The sequence below is a fragment of the Symphodus melops genome, assembly GCF_947650265.1.
Source record: "Symphodus melops genome assembly, chromosome: 8".
NCBI classification, from domain to species: domain Eukaryota; kingdom Metazoa; phylum Chordata; class Actinopteri; order Labriformes; family Labridae; genus Symphodus; species Symphodus melops.
In genome coordinates, this window is record NC_136698.1 from 28,312,495 (window position 1) to 28,332,072 (window position 19,578).

At 42.6% G+C, this 19,578-nt stretch overlaps 1 protein-coding gene and 1 long non-coding RNA gene across 2 annotated transcripts; both read left to right on the top strand.

The window, feature by feature from the left end:
• Window positions 1–4,185: 4,185 nt before the first annotated feature.
• LOC306828522 lies at window positions 4,186–4,910 on the top strand. Its single transcript, XR_013779758.1, has 3 exons — window positions 4,186–4,226; window positions 4,349–4,460; window positions 4,605–4,910. It is a non-coding gene; the product is annotated as an uncharacterized lncRNA (long non-coding RNA).
• Window positions 4,911–8,873: 3,963 nt separating this feature from the next.
• Window positions 8,874–19,022, top strand: LOC306827999 (cytochrome P450 2J6-like). The gene is made up of 9 exons (XM_079350158.1): window positions 8,874–9,433; window positions 10,823–10,988; window positions 11,079–11,231; window positions 11,316–11,476; window positions 11,592–11,768; window positions 11,868–12,006; window positions 18,107–18,294; window positions 18,383–18,524; window positions 18,616–19,022. The coding sequence occupies exons 1-9, from the start codon at window positions 9,242–9,244 to the stop codon at window positions 18,789–18,791; spliced, it is 1,494 nt and encodes a 497-aa protein (XP_079206284.1). The 5' UTR covers window positions 8,874–9,241; the 3' UTR covers window positions 18,792–19,022.
• The last annotated feature ends 556 nt before the right edge of the window (window positions 19,023–19,578 follow it).

The following is a 19,578-nucleotide window of genomic DNA, read 5'->3' on the forward strand; positions in this document are numbered from 1 at the left end:
CGCTCTTGTTTTTTTTTTTTTTCACCAGCGTTTTGAAAGAACTGTGAAAAGACACTTTGAGTTATGTTTTGATGGACTGGATACCTTGGTGCACTTAATACATTTCCGTTATTCACCTTTTCATGTCTTTGTGTGAGATTCTTGTGTTTGTGTTTATTGCGTGATTTTTTGAGTTATTTCTGGGTCTAAAAAATTAGATAGCTTGGTTTGAAATAAATTTATAGAAAACAACTGCGGTTGTTGTCGGTTGAGATAGCGGCTGGCACCCCAACTAAAAAAAGACCTCTTAAAACCGCTACAGAAAATGGCACCCCAGCAAAAAGGAAAATCAAACTTACAATGATTTTCTTGAAAAGAACCACTGCATCCCTGGTAAAATAAAATAAATTAAAAAAAGAAACAAAGGAAAAAGGAAATAAATGGCCGACTTGGAGGAGCTCTTTCAACATGCAGCCTCCCCTAGTGGACAAGAAAACCCCAGAAAAAAAAATGGAGAAAACTCAGACACTTGCATCCTCTAACAATAAAGAGGAGTACAGTCAAACAACAAAAGCACTTCCCTTGACTGGACCTTTATTTGGACATATGAAAAAAGGACACCCAATGGAGGACTGGGAAAAGCCTCTTTGGGATTCTGCTCTCTCTGGAGGGCACAAGGACATCTTGCAAAAAAGTGAGCCTGCGTATAAATTGGTTCCCTCTTGTGACAATCAGGAGGAGTCGCAGGTTAAAGCAGCACCTGAAATGGATAAATTAAACTATGAATCCCATATGTCTTTACTGGATATGGAAATTTGTGACAATGGCGAGCTTGCAGCTCCACTTTTGGCCCCAATGTCGTTACCTCCTGGAGAAGACGGAAGCATAACTCAAACATTAACAGGCCTGGATCAGTCAATGAAGAGACTGGAAAAGATGATGCAGGGCTTAATAACTGCTCAAAATCAATAAGTGGATAAAAAGTTTGAGCTAAAGAATTCAACAACTATGAAACCAGATCAAGCGTATGGAGAATTGAAGGAGTTGCTAAATAAACACATGGAGTACTTGAGAGGGCAACTTACAGACACAATAAAATGGCGTCTGCACCAGCACCATACCGAAGTGTTGAAAGACACACACAGAATTATGTCTCCTATGGTGGAAACTGTTAGCCAACTGCAAGAAGAAATGACTGCATGTACACTTCAGTTGCACAGTATAAACGAAGAGTTCACAGCAGTAAAGCAACAAACTCTTCCCTCAGTTCACCAAACTTTGTTTTCGACAGCTGTACAGACCGATGAGTTGGCTGACTCAATTGGGCTGCCTCCCGTTTTAATAACGCGCCTTCGTCTGCAATCCACCATGCAGCCGGGTAGTCAGGCTGAATCCATGTCCTCTCCCAATGACTGCTTGGATGTAAGGGCAAGATTTATAAATCAAAGTCCTGTTAAATTGCAGTTTCCCTGTTTTGGTCGCATGGAGGATAGCAGTGATCCTCTGACTTACTTAGAACAATGTCAGGATTATCTGGCCCTTAACCCCCTTAACAATGAAGAACTTCTTGCCACGCTGCGTAATGTCTTGAATGGCACTGCTAGGGATGGGTGGGATGTGACAAGGCTGGAAACACGGACTTGGAGAGATTTTGAGAGTACATTTCTTGCAGCGTTCCTTTCAGAGAATTATGCAGAAGAGTTGGAGGAAAGAGTGAGGACACAAATACAGGCTGAAGGTGAAAGTGTACGGGATTTTGCATATAGATACTGCTCACTCTGTCGATGCTGGAAGCCGGATGTCACAGAAGAAAAGACAATCCAGCTCCTCTTAAAAAACATCAAACCACAGCTGGCCAGCAGTAGAGTGACTACTGTAGACGACCTGGTTAGGCTGGGGCAGCAGCTAGAAAAGGATTGGGAGAAACACTTACTTCTAGAACAGCAGAAAAAGTACAACTAGATTGATAATCAGCCTCATAAAATTGCAACTACACGCCCCCCACCCCCTCAATCATTTCCCCACAAAGCATCAGACAAACCCCCTACAGCTTTCTGTTGGCGCTGTAAGGGCTCCCACCCACCTTACTCGTGTCCTCAGCATAAAGGCAAAGGTCCCAAACCTTCACAACACCATCAACTACAAAATCAAGATTCACCAGAGTGCTCTGCAAGAAGCAATTCTACACTACATGTGTTGTCCCACATCCCACCCAAAGCACCTTCCTTCCCTTTTGTACCTAGCAGGCCTGTTAGGTGTTTGTAACCCTGACAATAGGTACGCAACAGGGCAGAGCCATGGTAGATTCTGGATCTTCATACACCCTTCTTAATGACAAATTGTGGCACACTGTCAATGGGGAAGGGGCTAACCTTTACCCTTGGTCAGGAGATCCGCTGTATCTGGCCGGGGGGGGGGGGGGGTGGCAGGACATTACTGTCACCTTACAAGGAAACACCTGTACATTGCCTGTGGTGGTTTTGTCCTCAGAAGCCCTGGCTTGCCCTGTGGTGTTAAGTCTGGACTTTATCTGTATGATTGGCCTACAGATGGAGGTAAGAAGAAATCAGTACAGCCCTCACTCTAACCCGGCAGTCAAATATTGCTTTGAGCAAGGCAACAACCATCCTGATGAATGGGGATGGAGAGAAAAACTCTGCTTCTTCTCGGCAATCAACCCCCGAACCTCACATCAAACTTCCACAGATCTGGAGCTTATACAAAAAGCAGTGGAGGGGAGCAATTTAGACACGACTGGAAAGAGGCAGCTCTTTGAGCAATTACAGTGGAACAATGATGTCTGCACAACCAGACTAGGATGTACTGAAGTCCTCACCCATAAAATCTTCGTCACTCAGGATGTACCCATCAAACAGCGACCTTAAAGAGTCTCTCCCTCAAAACTGCAGGTCATTAAGGAACTTGTGGAAGAAATGCTCAAGATGGACATCATCGAACCTTCCGCCTCAGCGTGGTCCTCTCCAGTAGTTCTCATTCCGAGAAAGGACAGAAAACCTTGGTTTTGTGTAAACTACATAAAACTCAATGCTGTAACCTACACAGATGCCTTCCCCCTACCCACCATTCAAGAAATACTTGACTCCCTACACAGCAAATTGAGAAGAGTTAAATTTTGGGTGTTGGCAAAATTTAAGCAAGTGTAGAGTTAATTTAACTCTAGAAAGAGTCATATCCCTCCAAATGTACTCTCAGTGTAAAAAGAGTTGGTGTCATAAACGAGAGTAAAAACAAAGTGTCAGGCAAAGAAATCTGTAAGTGTTACTGCAGCATCTTTAACTCTGAACCTGTCACTCTTAACTCTGAACCTGGATGTGACACTTATCAAGTGTTAGTTATCCCGCCCCCAACATGCTCAGACATGCCCACCAAGCCAGAATGTTTCACTTGATAAAACAGCGGCAGACGTGCCTCAACTACTGGATAAACTTTCAGGTAAGAAAACACGTAATTTCTGTAATTTTTTCTCATATAGCTATTGATTCCTTTCAAATTGTTTTGAGTTATTGTATTACTGATAAGCCAATGTAGCACTGTAGGCTAAAGTTATGCTAACCGATCCAGATATGCAAGTAGCTTACATGTTTATTTAGCTTGCTTAAAGCCAAACCTCATTGTGATAGCATACAACTTATAATGTTGCAGGTAGGGCTTTCAAATTAGCTTTTAGTTAAGCTGAATTGGTTAAATTTAATTTAAGGCTGGTTGAAATAGCTTTTCTGTGTTAACTACTAAACTTCTATGAGCACTAAGTTAGAGTTGGTACATTAGCATATGGTGAACAACATTAGTTTGGTCTTATTTGGTACTCCCAGTTTTTAAGACTTGAATCATTTTTTTGGTGCTTTTTAAACCACAGCAACCGAAGACAGACAGGCAGCAGTTTGTCAGACAGACAGACAGACAGACAGACAGCAGTTTGTCAATACAATATCTGTCAACAATATCTGCCATACAATTAGGCTTTTGAAAAATCCTGATGATGCATTTCTATCATCATTAAAGTTTTATTATTTTGTCTTGTGATCTCAAAATATATGTATTTAAATTTATCATGATGTCATTGTTTTAAGGACTTCAGTTATTATATAAAGTATTTATGTTGATTTTTATTTCATTTTTTAGATCCAGAAATCCATTTGGTTGCAGAAGAATCAGAGCCATCAGCACCACCAGCTTCTTCCAGGGAGAGGGGCTGGAGAGAACTTGATCGTGATGAAGCAAAACAGGTAAACATCACTATAGAAATATATTGTTAGCTCACCAGTTCTTGAACTGCGAAACTGCAGCTGAAGTAAATCTTTAACATTTTCAAACTTTTCTGTCTCCTGTCCTCTTCTTTATCTTAAAGGCTGGAATAGTGACATGTCCTCACTCCAGCTGCTGTTGCAGCTCCTGCCCTCTACGTCAACAGCCAACATTAGCTCAGCACAGGCAGCAACCACCTTGTGAGATTTGTTAAGGTGTGTACCATAATCTTTTCATATCACCAACATTGTTTTTTACAGCAGTTGTGAAAAAAAGTGCATGTAGTTTTCTGTAAGAATGCAACAATACACTTTTAACTTATCTGGTATATTTTTGGATCTCTTTCATTCAAACTACAGGAAGGAGTCCGCCTCGCTGGAGAAAGAAATGCAATTCAACCCTTCCTTCTTCGCACTGCTGAGCAAAAGAAGAACATCCAAAGGTTCTTCATTGTTTTGGACAAGAAAGCGATCCCAAATGTTTCTTATGTATGCATAAGACTATCAGTGAGTGTGTGAGTGATTTATACTGTATATCTGGTGTGCTCTAAGACGGCAAAGTGGGAGATGTTCCTGGTTTTGATTCTTCTTTCTTTCGACCCTGCACAGTACCTGTGAATTGCATTGTGGTGCACATTTGAAAAATAAATTTGATTTGATCAAACATGATATCAGTATTTTTGCATAATTTTGAAAACATTTTTTGATAATTCATTACCCACATGTTTACACCCTGTAGTGTTAATAGAAAAGTGACACTTTTTAGAGTTAAAAAATATACTCTAAAAGAGTTAAATTCTAACACTACATTGCAGTGTTAAGCAAAAGTGACACTGGTTAGTGTTACCCAGTGTTAAATTTTAACTCCAAAAAGAGTCAATAATAACACTAGAACAGTGTTAGTGTACCAACTCTCCAAAAAGAGTCAAATTAACACTTTGTGGTGTGGACCCATATAGACACTTTAAAAGTGTTGATATTAACTCCTATAGAGTTAATCTGAGTATCCTGGTTTTGCTGTGTAGCTGGAGCAGTCATCTTCTCCAGCATTGACTTGAACAATGGCTATTGGCAATGTAAAATGGACTCAGACAGTATTTACAAAACAGCCTTTACCTGTCCCCTTGGGCTTTTCCAGTTTAAGGTTATGCCCTTTGGCCTGAAAAACGCCGCCGCAACCTTTCAAAGGTTAATGGAGACAACCTTGAGAGAGCTCCGAGGCCACTGTTGTTTTGTTTACCTGGAAGACATCATCATATACTCAGCATCATACACCCAGCGCTCGTCAGACATTCAAGCTGTCTTGGATAAACTACGAGGAGCAAGTCTGACAGTTAACATGAAGAAAAGCAAATTCTTTCAAACCACTTTACATTTTTTGGGTCATCTCGTCTCTGCAGCTGTGGTCCAGGTGGACCCCGAAAAGATGAAGGCAGTGGCAGATTTTCTCGTGCCTACCAACCTTAAGGCCGTACAAAGGTTTCTGGGAATGGCTGGTTGGTACCACTGGTTTGTGCCCAACTTTTCCCAAACCGCAGAACCCCTAAATGCCTTGAAAAGAAAAGGAATTAAATTTCGGTGGACCCTTGAATGCCAGCAAGCTTTTTAGACACTCAAAACCTACCTCCTGTTGCCACCCATCTTCGGTCACCCAAATTTCGATCTGCCCTTTGTGGTGTACACGGATGCCAGTGATGTTGGACTTGGGGCAATACTGGTCCAACAAACAGGGTTGGGATCGGAGGAGGTCTTGGTTTATGGCAGCCGAAGCCTAAACAAAGCAGAGAAAAATTATTCTGCAACTGAAAAAGAGTGTCTTGCTGTGGTGTGGTCTTTAGAAAAATGGCGCTACTATTTAGAAGGCAGACACTTCACCGTGGCTACCGACCATTCCTCCTTGGTCTGGGTTTTCAAAACCCAAAAACCTTCGGCTCGACTTACCCGCTGGGTTCTCCGCCTACAGGAGTTCAACTTTTCAGTAGAGTACCAGCGGGGGAAGTACAACACAGTACCGGACGCCTTATCCAGAACACCAAGGGACACTAGCAGCAGGGATCCAGCAACGTTTGCTATGCTATTGTCAGTTGAGGGGAAACCTCACCAAGAACTCCCCATCACAGACGAAGAGATATGGAAAGCTCAGCAGGAAGATGAGGAAATTCCAAAAATATATCAAAACATCATGGAGGATGGAGAGCCACCTGTAATAAACTCCTCAAGGTTCACCATTTTAGAGGACAAGCTCTACAGAGTTTTGCAACTTCCACATCGGACTACTTACCAAGTCTACATGCCAGAAAGGCTCCGAAAATCCCTTCTGCAGATGCTCCACCAGGACACTATCTCTGGTCACCTCGGAAGATATAAAACCTACAAACGTCTGCAAGCAATGGTATATTGGCCCGGTATGAGCTTGGATGTGAAGACATTTGTACAAACTGCCAAATTTGTCAGAAATACAAACCTGAAAGCCGCAAAATGGCTGGAAAGCTTCAGCAGGCCATTGTCCATAGACCCTGGGAGATGCTAGGTGTGGATTTCATTGGTCCTTTCCCTCGACGCTCCAGCGGAAACATTTACCTAGTGGTGTTTGTTGATTATTACACCAGATGGGTTGAGCTATACCCTCTGAGAAAAGCCACAGCCGAGACAGTGTCAAAGGTCTTGGTTAATGAAATACTCACACGGTGGGGAGTACCAGACTACCTTCTGTCAGATCAAGGGCCCCAGTTTGTCTCTGGTGTGTTCAGGGAAACCTGTCAAACCTGGAACCTGAAGCAGAAACTTACCTCTGCTTACCATCCACAAACAAACCTCACTGAGAGGATTAATCGCATATTGAAGACAATGATAGCCTCCTATGTTGCGGATAATCATAAAAGACGGGATAGATACCTGCCAGACTTCCGTTTTGCTCTGAACTCTGCTGTTCATGAGTCCACTGGGGTCACTCCTGCAGAGTTGAATCTGGGCCGATCCCTCAGGGGCCCCCTGGATATTGTGTTACGGCCCTGGGCTCCTGTTCCTGATATGCCCCCCTACAAGAAGGTTTCGGACCTGCAGGCCCTTACTGACTTTGGACAGGAAAACCTAAATAAAGGACGGGGTAGACAGAAAAGGAACTATGACAAAAAGCGGCGAGACCAGACCTTACCAGACCAGGAAAGAGTTTGGTTACGATCAAATGCTTATTCTAAAGCCGAAAAATCATTCACGGCCAAGTTGGCACCAAAATGGCTTGGTCCTTCCCGGGTCATATCCCAATTAGGGCCGGTGAATTATGACTCTCTTAAGCAGAGCGAGAGCTCACTCGATTTATTTTCTGTTCATACGGTTAAAGGTGAAATCAAAGATTGACTCACGCACAAAAGAGCCCGCTCTTGTTTTTTTGTTGTTGTCACCAGCGTTTTGAAAGAACTGTGAAAAGACACTAACTTTGAGTTATTTTTTGATGGCCTGGATACCTTGGTGCACTTAATACATTTCCATTATTCACCTTTTCATGTCTTTGTGTGAGATTCTTGTGTTTGTGTTTATTGCTGATTTTTTGAGTTATGTCTGGGTCTAAAAAATTAGATAGCTTGGTTTGAAATAAATTTATAGAAAACAACTGCGGTTGTTGTCGGTTGAGATACCGGCTGGCACCCCAACGAAAAAAAAGACCTCTTAAAACTGCTACAACACGCCGTTCTTTCTCTACGTTCTCCTCTTCAGTGAGAATATGAGAGCAACAGGCTACAGGTTTAAGGTTACCAACATGATCCTGCAACAGGACTCCATCCAGCCCGTAACTGGATGCATCGGAGTCCAGTCAGCAGTTTGGAGTCACATTACTGGAGCACAGGTGCAGATGGTATTAATGTCTTTACCTGTCTGAAGGCTTCATCCTGCTGTGGGCTCCACCTCCATGCTACTAGTGAGGTATATATCTTAACATCAACATAATTTACCATACCTAGCACTCGCCTTAACTCTGTCAAGGTCTTGGGCATCCCCAGGGCGGTGATGGCAGACACCCTCTCCGGGCATGAAGCAGCACCATCTGTGCTGATAACACTTCTGTTGGTAGAACTTCAGGTCTGATTTGTGGATCGTGTCCATTACTGTTTTTACACGTGAATGTTCTTCCACAGTGGCTCCAAACATCAAAAGACCATCCACATAAACCTCAAACTTCTTGCATATTTCTTTGGAATATCTCTGGTGCAGATGTGATTCCAAAGGGGAGCTGCTTAAAGTAAAAACCTTTTTATGGGGTTATGAATGTGGTCAGATTTGGACTTTCCTCGCCGAAGGTTATCTGCCAGAATCCACTCTGCTGCGTCCAGCGTCAAGGACTCTGAGCTTCTGGAAGTCTTATCAAATCTTATCTTTCCCAGTGTGTTTGATTACAGGTAGCACAGGTGCTACCTCTTCAGTTAGCTTAGTCACATGCTCTATTATGCCATTATTCTCCGTTCGTTTCGTGTGTGTGTGTAAGTGTAGGTGTGTGTGTCTGTGTGATAGGAGGCGTGGTTGGCTCGCTCTCTGTCCTCTGCAGCTGCAGCAGAGGAACATTTGTTCTCAACAGGTGAAAAACCAACTTGACTTATTACCTGTATTCCTAAGTACAAATCAGATACCTTTTGTTCACACTGCACTTTGTATGTTGGTATCTACTCAGAGTCTTAGGTCACTGAAATGCTCAGGTGTGTTATGTAATGTTACATGGCTGTGATTTTCTGTTTTTCAAGCAGTAATTTCCATAATCAGACCTGTTTTGACAGCGGAAACCAGGCGTGGCTGCAGCGAGTTCCATATACATTATGTCACATGACCTCTTTGTACAGTGTTTAACCCGAGCCCCAACCTGTTCACTCAGTATAGAACTCAGTCACTGAGTGAATAGATCAATGTTTGACAGGAATTGGTCAAACACAAGTGTTTCAAGATAGAAAGCAGAAAGTCTTCCTCCTGCTGCTCTCTCTCTCCCTCTCTCTCTCTCTCTTTTATTAACAATGTGGCTTTATGATTTTTTACTGGGTTTAGACCTCAAGGGTCTTTTCCTGTTTCTTATTATTTTCATCATCATAGCAGACTACCTCAAAAACCGGAATCCTCCTAATTATCCTCCAGGACCGTGGTCTTTACCGATTGTGGGGAATATTCTCAGTGTGGACAGTGAACATCCAGACCAGTATATTACCAAGGTAAGGTTTAAAAGAAATCTTACAGTCTGTTTAAATTCAATGGATCAGGGTAATTGCTCTGTGATTAATCTGATTTCAGAGTGGATGAAGAACTTAGGATAACGGTCTGTTTTACAGACAGGTGACAGATAAGCTATAGAGAAAATGTGACTAAAATACACAAAACAAGCTAGCTAAGCTAATATATATTCAATGTTTTTGGAGGATCTGTTAAGTTCAAATCGTTGTTTTTCACCCCAGTAATGTTAGGACAGATTTTAACGATGCTGTTAAAAGAAGAAACAAAGGAGACTCAGAGTTATAGGACTGACTGAGAATACATTCAATTTCCTTCAAGGACAAACTCTCTGTTGCCTCCACTTTACAATGGACTCAGTTTTGACATCACATTTAAATTGGTTAACTTGAGTCATGTAGATGATTTCTTCCATCTTTGTGCAGGTTCATGTACACATAAGGAGGAGGGGCAGGATGTAAGAAATGTTTTATGACGTCTTTGTTTCTTTGTCAGCTGCCACTGGATGCTTTGAGTTTCCCTCCTCTGGATCAACAAAGAATCTATCGATTTAAAAAACGTAGTCAGAACTCAGATATGCTCAAAATCTATATAATTTGTTGGCGATTATTCCAGTAGAATAAGATTGCCAAAACCCAAAGAAGTAGGAATGAGCGGATTAGATCAAGCTTTTATTTTGACAATCAGAATAAGGGAGGAAGCTCCAGGAGGCGTGGCTTCGTGGCACCAGACAAGAGGGCATGAAATGAGAGGCTGCAGACACAAAACTAACCAGACATGCACGCATGGTTAGATTATCCTCTCCTTTCTTTGTCTGCATATTAACCTATATGTAACTTGTAATGTATGATGTCTTGTGAATCATGTACTCTTTTCTATCTGTCTTATTGAATGTTCGCTATACCTGCCTTAGGACTAGGGAGGAAAATTAGCTACTGTGCTAACTCCGGCATTTTTACATTGCTGTTTATGCTGACATGTTGATGAATATGCATTGTCCTAATTCAAATAAATAAGTAAATAAAATTTTCTTGGGTGTCCACCGCGATTCAGCGCTGGAAACCTTTGATCTGTGCCCGCTCCTTTGAAGGCATTTTCCTTCACGAGCTGCTTTGCATAAACCATTTATGGTTGAATGTGGGCGGAGCATGGGGTTAATCTATGCGCGTATATTTCCAGGTGGATTGTGATTTATAAAGGGAACATTGCGTGAAGTTGTGCGTGCGTACGGACGGTTTTGGGTTAGGGTCATTTTTATCTTAGTATGGATTCTATGCACTGGGACTTAAATGAGACTCCTTTTCATAGTTCATGAGAAACATTCAGTTAACGTGTGGTTCACAAGTGTTTAATCATTGATGTGTTGTCCACAGCTGGCTGACATTCATGGAAATGTATTCAGCGTTCGTCTCGGCAGAGACAAGCTGGTGTGTGTGTCTGGATACAAGGCTGTGAAGGACGCTATCATAACGCAGGCCGAGAACTTCGTGGATCGACCCTTCAGTCCATTAGAAAGTAGATTTTACTCAGGAAGCTCAGGTGAACATCTCTCTTTCACTTCTTGGCCTTTAAAAAGAAAAGAGTGTTGCTGAGCCACAAACCTTATTTCATCTGTATGCACTTGTCCAGGTGGTCTGTTTATGAGCAATGGTGAAACATGGAAACAACAGAGGAGATTTGCCTTATCTACGTTACGTAACTTTGGCGTTGGCAAAAACTCCATGGAGCAGAGTATCTGTGAGGAGATCCGACACCTGCAGGAGGAGATAGAGCAGGAGAAAGGTTCTACATGTGAATTTAACATCAGCTCATGATCAGCATCTTCAGGTATTTATATTTGTCAAACAGTGGACTCCTTTCCTGCAGGGGAACTTTTCAATCCAGCGAACAGCTTTAACAAAGCGGTGTCAAACATCATTTGCCAACTGGTGATGGGGAAACGATTTGACTACAGCGACCAGGTCTTCCAACAGATGCTGAAATATCTCTCAGAACTTATCTATCTGGAGGGCTCTATATGGAGTTGGGTGGGTCAAACTTTCATCACATCAACATTTGACAATCAGGCAGATTGAAAGTCACGTCTTTGGTAAAAAATTAACAAATTATGACGCAAGTGTTTCTTTTATTTTTTGGATGAAGCTGTATGAGTCATTCCCTTCAGTGATGAAGCACATGCCAGGTCCTCACAACAAAATGTTCAACAATTTCATCATCCTCAAAGAATTTATCGCTCAGGAGGTACAAGTGCACAAGAAGAACCTGGACCACAGCAATCCCCGGGACTACATCGATGCTTTCATCATTGAAATGGAAAAAGTAAGAGAAGAAATATTTGACAAACACTGCGCTTCATTGAAGTTCTTCCCCTCAGTTTTTATAAGATATTTATTTTATCATTTCTGCATTTCTAAATAGAACAAAGAGACCAACGTCATCTTCAATGAGACCAATCTGGCTGTGTGCTCTTTGGATCTTTTCCTTGCCGGGACCGAGACAACCGCCACCACTTTGCTGTGGGCTTTGGTTTTCCTTATCAACCACCCAGAAATTCAAGGTGGGTGATAATTAAAGTGCCTTTACTTAACTTACTGTGAAACCGCAAGAAAACAAGACCTCTGGGGGGCAATGCTTTTACGATTTAGTCTACAGCTGAGGTTGAGTGAAATTCTAATTTGTTTTAGCTATTTTCAAATAAATCAAAATATGCAAAATGTTAAGATATACCCTCTTTTTTCCCACTCCTCATCTGCACTGCTGACCTCAGAGTCAGCCCCCAGTTGGACACTTTAATGCATATTAATAGTCACGTACTGAGCACAGGTCACTTTAATGATAATCACTCTAATCATGTCTGGTTTCATCCTACTGTTGTGTTATGCTACATCTGTAATGGTTGACATGATCACCCTAACTAGGTCAAGTTTCACTCTATTGTCTTCAACACTTAATGCTAATCTGCTCCTCAATAGTTGGGTACTTAAATGGCAATCACCCTAATCACTCCTGGTTTCACCTTATTGTTTTGGACACTTAATGCTATCTATCTGCTATCTAATCTATCTATCTATCTATCTATCTATCTATCTATCTATCTATCTATCTATCTATCTATCTATCTATCTATCTATCTATCTATCTATCTATCTATCTATCTATCTATCTATCTATCTATCTATCTATCTATCTATCTATCTATCTATCTATCTATAAAACAAACAGGCAAAATTCCAGCTTAATGCAATTCATCCCAAGTAATGGCTCATTTAACCAGAGCGACACTGACATAAGGCAATTTCACAAGTATGGTTGTTTCAGAACAGATGCAGGGATTAACCCTCCACCCATCATTTCCTTCCACTTAGCCGAGGTTGGGTCATGGTGGCAGCAGGCAAAATCAAGTCAACCTAGACTTCCTTCTCCCCAGCAACATTACTCAGGTTGTCCCCGGTCAGATGGGATATACTCGTCAACAAACTGGTTCTACACCAGGCTCTACCCGAAGTTGGGGCATGGCCAAAAAACCTCAGAAGGGAGGCATCCTAGTCAGATGTTTGAACCTCCTCAATGACCTCTTTTCGATGTGAAGGAGTAGCAGCTCTACTCTCAGCTTGTAAGGACTCCTCACCCTAACTCTATAGGATGAGCCCAGCCACCCCCTTGAGGAAACTAATATTGGTTGCTTGTATCTTCTTTTAGTCAATACCCAAACATGGATTTGAACTTGGAGTTTCTGTACCTCATCCCAGCCGTTGCACACTCACTGCAAACTGCCCATGTATACATGTTGGATGCCACAGCATGAGGAACGAACAAAACCACATCATCTCCAAAAAGCAGAGATGAGATTTGATACCCCCAAACCATAAACCCTCCTCCCCCCGGCTTCATCTTGAGATCCTGTACATGAAAACAGTATCAATGACAAGGGGCAATACACCCACATATCCCCCTGATCATCAGTCATGAAACTTTCTCCATAAAATGTTTATGACTGCATGAGCAAACTCCCATGTCCCCCCAAGAAGCCCTGTCAGGGTAAAGGACTGGTCCACTGTCCCATGCCAGGGCACATTTTTTCTCCTGTATCTGAGGTTCCACACTGGGTTGGTGCCTCCTTTCCAGCACCCCAGAGTGGACTTTTCCTGGGAAACCCAGATAATTGGAGCACACCCTCCGGTTCGCCTTTTTAAAATGGGAACCATCACCCAGGTCTGCCACTCCACAGGCACTGTCCCTCCATGCATTGAAGAGGTAGGTCAGACAAGACACCCCAAAAATTTTCAGTGCCTTGAGCATCTTAGGGCAAATCTCATCCACTCCTGGCGCCTTGCCGCTGAGGAGCTCTTTGACTGCCTCAGTGACCTCTGCCAAGGTTAAAGGTAATGCTCCCCAAGATCTTCAAACTCTGCTCCCCCTTCAGAGGATGTATTGCTTGGGTTTGGGAGTTCCTCAAATTATTCCACACTATGCTATTCCCAGTCCGGGTCAGCAGTTCTACAGTCCTTGCCTGGGGGGAGGCCTCCTTTTTCATTCTAAGCCTTCAAGTGATATGCCAGAACTTTCTTTTAATTACCCAACCACTGCGGCCACAGTCTTTCAAGCCAACTGTTACGTGTCAGTGTTTTCCAAAGAGTCTTGGGCTAACCAAGCCAGAAAGGCCTTCTTCTTTAGCCTGAGGGCTTCCTTACTGCTTGTTACCAGTGTTGCGGAAAATTATTACATGCTAAATTGATTAACACACCTCGTAAGAAAAAGGGGCACCACCTGGCTTACCAGGAACAATTGTATTAATTATGGAAATCAATAAAAAAATATTAATTATGAAAATTTATAAATTTATGGATTTTATTATTTTAATCAATCTCAAATCTAAGTTATGAGTTACCCAAAACGTTCAACCACTATGAATCAATACGAACACACTTCTGAATTTTATGCGTGATATTTAATGAATAAAAATTAAACAAGAACAGAATAACGATCCAAAAAGGCAACAGATATATGAAGAAAACCACACGATGACTGGTGTATTCTATAGAGGAAAATCAGGAATGAAAGATACTATCCTAACTAATTGAGTATGGTACGGTGTTTAACGTCTGTCTAACAAAATTATTTATTAGATTCGGACCAAAAATACCGAACGGCAAAAAGATAAAAAGAAGGGAGTTGAAGACTGAATTACGGGCTGATATGCTCAGGGAAGATTAACAGTGAACACTTTATGACACGAAGTTCTGAGTTGACAACCAAGCTGTTAAGTGTCTTACTATTGTCGCTTAACCAACGAATCCGCCAAATGGTGCTGGAGTCTGGAGAACGGATCTTGGACGGTCCTTTCTCCCTTCCTACAGCCCGGAATCACCTTAGTGAAGCAGGTCGGAGTCGGGTTAGCCGGTTACTCAGGAATGTGTCGGCGCGTTCACGTCTTCTCTCGCGGAGCTCAGATGACTCGTCCAAAAAGTTTGATGATAAACGATCGTCAACTTCTGTTAACTGAATTGGCCAGTTCAGTTGTTTCAGGTAACGAGTCGTTTCAAAGTCACTTGTTGAAAAGAAAAATCCAAAAATTGTCCAGAATTGATAAAAACAATTTAATTAAAACTGCGCGTTCACGAGCTTTAATCAATGTCTCTTAGGCTTGGAAATATTGAGTCAAACAAAAAGCAATAACGTCCTTAAAAGAAAAATTATAAATCGAATAAAAATTAAAGTTAGAAAACAGAAGAAAAATGCTCTGGAGTTAAAGTTTCGCTTTGACGACAAAGTCCAAAAAAACGGAGTAAAACAAGAAAAAAAATTACGAGTTACAAAAGAGTTACAAAGAAGAAGTTGGGGACCAGCCTGCGGGTAGAGAGCGTGCACTGGGAGAATACTGAGGATGACACACGTCCACTTTGATGACGCGTGCTTTCAGGTAGAGCCGGAAAACTGAACTCTCTAAAGTTTAAAACAAATCTGAATTAAACGTAAGACACTGCACCATACTCAAGTTTTTACTTCTATTTTATATAAAAGTAAAAATGCACAGTTCTAACCATTGAAATGAAACTAAACATGAGTCATTATTGACTTGTAACATACATTGAGTTGTCAATTCTTAGTTGATAGTTTAAGTCAACAATGAAATAACATATACAGACATTAAAATTGAAAAGGGACATAACATCAAACCATGAATGGATTTATTAAACATAAAAGTGATGTCCGGTCTAACGGATTAAACATAGATTTAAAAGAACCACTAGATGGCAGTAGCGCTCCATGTAAATCCTTGAACCAAAACAGTGAATTTTTAAATGGCAGAGTAATTTCTCATATCTTCGCGATAGATGGTCCGATTTGAGTCCTGTTTGGATGAAAACATTAGTTTCAATGTTCTTAGGAAAAATACATGTTATTTAATATACATCTGAACATGGAGGCATCTGGTCTCCATTTTATGGTTGAGTCACGTAGAGGTCAGGGCATTCCTGGGTCGATTACAGTTGTCCTGTAAATCATGGGTTCGTGGCGAAGGTGTTTATGTTAATGTCAAGGAGAGCTCTCTCAGGGGGGAGAAGATCTATACAAAGGGGGGGGAAACCGGTTCCAGCTAGGGATTTGCGTATTGAAGCCTTTGAAGATGTTTTTCTTTTACATTCCATGAGGTGCGATGGCCTTTAGGATTTAAAGGGTGGATTGTCTGGAGACAGGGGTCCTGTCTGAATGGAGGGAGAGGGTCATAAAGTTGAGTTGTGTAGGACATATGGTGAGGTGCGAAAGGGGAGAACTCCAGCAGAGCCCCTCCTGGATCTAATCAGATAAGGAATACTACTCAACACCAGCAGCAGGCTTTAAGGTCGCCCCCAAAACAGCACAGATTGGCTTCCTGCCGGAAGTTCTAGCAGCAGCTTCTGAAGGCTTTGTACATGCACCACTTGACTCCATGTCTCCAACCTATCCCGGGGTAAAAGACAAATTCTTCCAAAGGTAGCTAGCACTGACGTCTAATAACAAAGCACCACTTGAGTTCAGATCGGGCAGGCTGTTTGTCCCAATCACCCCCTCCAAGTGTCTCCATCATTGCCTATGGAAGCGCTATGTAAGCGTTCAAGTAACCCAGTAGATCTATTGAGTCCCCAAGCTCAGAATCAGAATCAGATTTATTTGTCATTGATACAGGTACAAGTACAAGTACAACGAAATTGCTTTGGTCAAAGAGGACCGGTCTGCAGTGATACTTCGCGCTGACCTGGCTTCATCTCGGAACCTTTGGAGAGGGAGGGGGAGGGCGTGTTACAGGTAGGATGCAGGGGGAGGGGGGGCATAAAAAACACTACTTCCATGCTATGCCTGTAGAGCGAGGCACAGATTGAATGCAGGGAAAAAACATTGCCCTTAACACAAACATACAGTAGCAGAGTGTGTAAGGGTGGGAGGGAAGACGGTGTGTGCAGGGAGCGTGCGTCATATGTTTGTGTGTGCGTGTGCCTGGCTTCCACGGGCTCGCTCAGGTCAGAATGTTCTCACTTGCGATATCCGGCGAAAACACTGTGTGTGCTGCGGAGACAACCTCGGAGCCTCTCAGAGTTCGCTGATAACATTTGCGAAAACACAGTCCCACTCAGTGGAGACGTCCTTGGCCCGGGCTCCTCCGGCAGAAACAACAGGTGCATGTGGGGGGGTTGGGGTGGGTAGCGTTGGGAGCGTGTCTCCGTCCTTGTCCATCCGTGGAGGAACATTTTCGTCTGTGGGAACCAAATTAAATCCAACAACTCCTTTAGGACGGGGGGACACACATGGTTGTCTGTCCCCCCTAAAGTTTTTCAAGTCCGGCTCTCAACAGGATCAACTCGCCTTGCATCGCAGTGAGCTTTCCCCAGATTCCATCCATCCTTCGGCCTAGCTCTGCCAGTGCCACAGTCTGTGCTCCAACAGCTTTACCCATCTCGATCATCATGACCGGCAGCCTCGGTGCTCCCGCCAGAGCTGCCGTCTTCCCAATTTTCCAGTACACCAGAGCTATGCCAAGGCCAATCAGCACAAGCCCGGTGAACATGAAGCCGAATATGTACACATCCTCAACATCTTCCACCGAAAGCACTCCCAGGCACTCCCAGGCACTCTCCATGTACTCCACGGATCCATCACGTACCCAGCAGTGTTCGTTCCGTCCGGGCAGGTGGACTCCCCCGGTCCAGTGGATCTTGTAGAAAAGATCTTGTCAATTGCGTTGAGAGACCAGCTTATTAATTCCATGTTAGCTAAGTTCCGGAGAGACAGAGAGAAGAAACACTCCAGTATCAGACGAGACAAAAGCAATGGGAACACACACAAGGACGAGATAAGGTAGGGAGAGAAAAAGCGTCCGCCTTCCTTGAGCGCTGAAGTCAAAGCTGAACCCCTTCCAGCAGCCTACACACAGGATCCAGGAAGGCTGTGTGATCTGAACTGCTGTTGGGTGCATATGCACACAGAAGAATAAGTGCCGTCTTCTTCACGGACTGAAGTTGCAGGATTGCAACCTTCTCATTCACTTTGAGAAACTCCAACACAGCAGCGCTCAGCTAGGGTCTTGTTAGTGTCTTGTAATGTTTCGGCTGGTAGACAAAAATCCGTTTTTAACATGTCAAGATTGCTTGGTAAGTTACTTTAGCTTTACTGTTTTTCAGAGAAAGTCCAGGCAGAGATAGACAGAGAGATTGGACAAAGCCGCCTGCCCACTATGGCTGACAGACCCAACCTTCCTTACACTGATGCTGTCATCCATGAAATCCAGAGATATGGAAATATTGTTCCTCTCAATGGATTGAGAATGGCTGCCAAGGACACAACACTGGGTGGTTACTTCATCCCAAAGGTACATGTCCTAAGAATTTAAACCATTTAAACCCTAAACTGCTCTTTTTGCATCGACCCCTAATATTGGTTTTTTATTTATTTTTTAGGGTACATCCCTGATGCCCATCCTCTCTTCTGTGCTGTTTGACAAGACTGAGTGGGAGTCTCCAGACACTTTCAATCCTGGACACTTCCTCAACTCTGAGGGAAAGTTTGTGAAGAAAGAAGCTCTCCTTCCCTTCTCTGCAGGTACACCTCTACCACCTTTAACCTGATGCACAATACAGTTTCTCCCTGAGCTTACTTCAGTATGTGTTGTTGTTGTTGTTGGTCATTTCAGGGAAACGTGTGTGTCTTGGAGAAAGTCTTGCCAAGATGGAGCTGTTCCTATTTTTGGTTGGTTTACTGCAGAAGTTTTCTTTCTCCGTTCCTGATGGAGTTAAGCTCAGCACTGAAGGAATCACTGGAACAACACGCGTGCCGCACCCATTCAAGGTTTACGCTAGAGTGCGCTAAACTGAACAACATCTACCTGAGCCATGCAACATCTAATCAAAGATAGACAAGAAAACGCGTAATGCCTGAGGAACTGTTTGGGGCCAAGCCAACCAAACAACACTTACACCTATCAGGTCATTATATAAACAGGCTCTTAAAATGATGGAGCAGAAATCAGTCTGATGGCACCATTGCCACACTCTAAAGAAGTTACTACGTTCTGAGTTCTGACAATTTTGGAAAATGTCCTTTTTTAAGAATGTGTGTAAACAACCTGCTCCAAAGACAATCAACAAACTAAACAGCATATTCAGAACAAAGGCTACACAGGTGGAAATTGTAGAGCACCGAAATGCAGAACTACATTTGGTCAGTCATCTTTTTCAGTAGGAAAACACCTCTACCATCTCAGCATCACTGTTATTGTGTTTTCTTTCAGTTTTATTATTCTGTTTGAATCCTAAAAGCCTAGCCAGGGACAGAGGTTGAAGATTAGCCAAGGTTAGAAACTTTTATGCATGGCATCTACGTTGTATTTAACATATAAAGCAATGTTTACTGCATGTGTCCCAAATAAATAAAACTAACAGTGTCTTTGACAGAGGTTTTTTTTTAAATGTCTTTGAGGTGTGTTTTAGATAGCGTTGTATGATCAATATTTTCTTTAATTTAAGGGAATATCACAAAGAAAACAATGTAAACTGTTCATGTCCTGACAGCAGCAGCTCTACACCTACAAACGTTGTTGACGTTAAAGCCTGATGTAAGTGAAATTCGACGACTGAAGTTAGCATGATGACGAGGT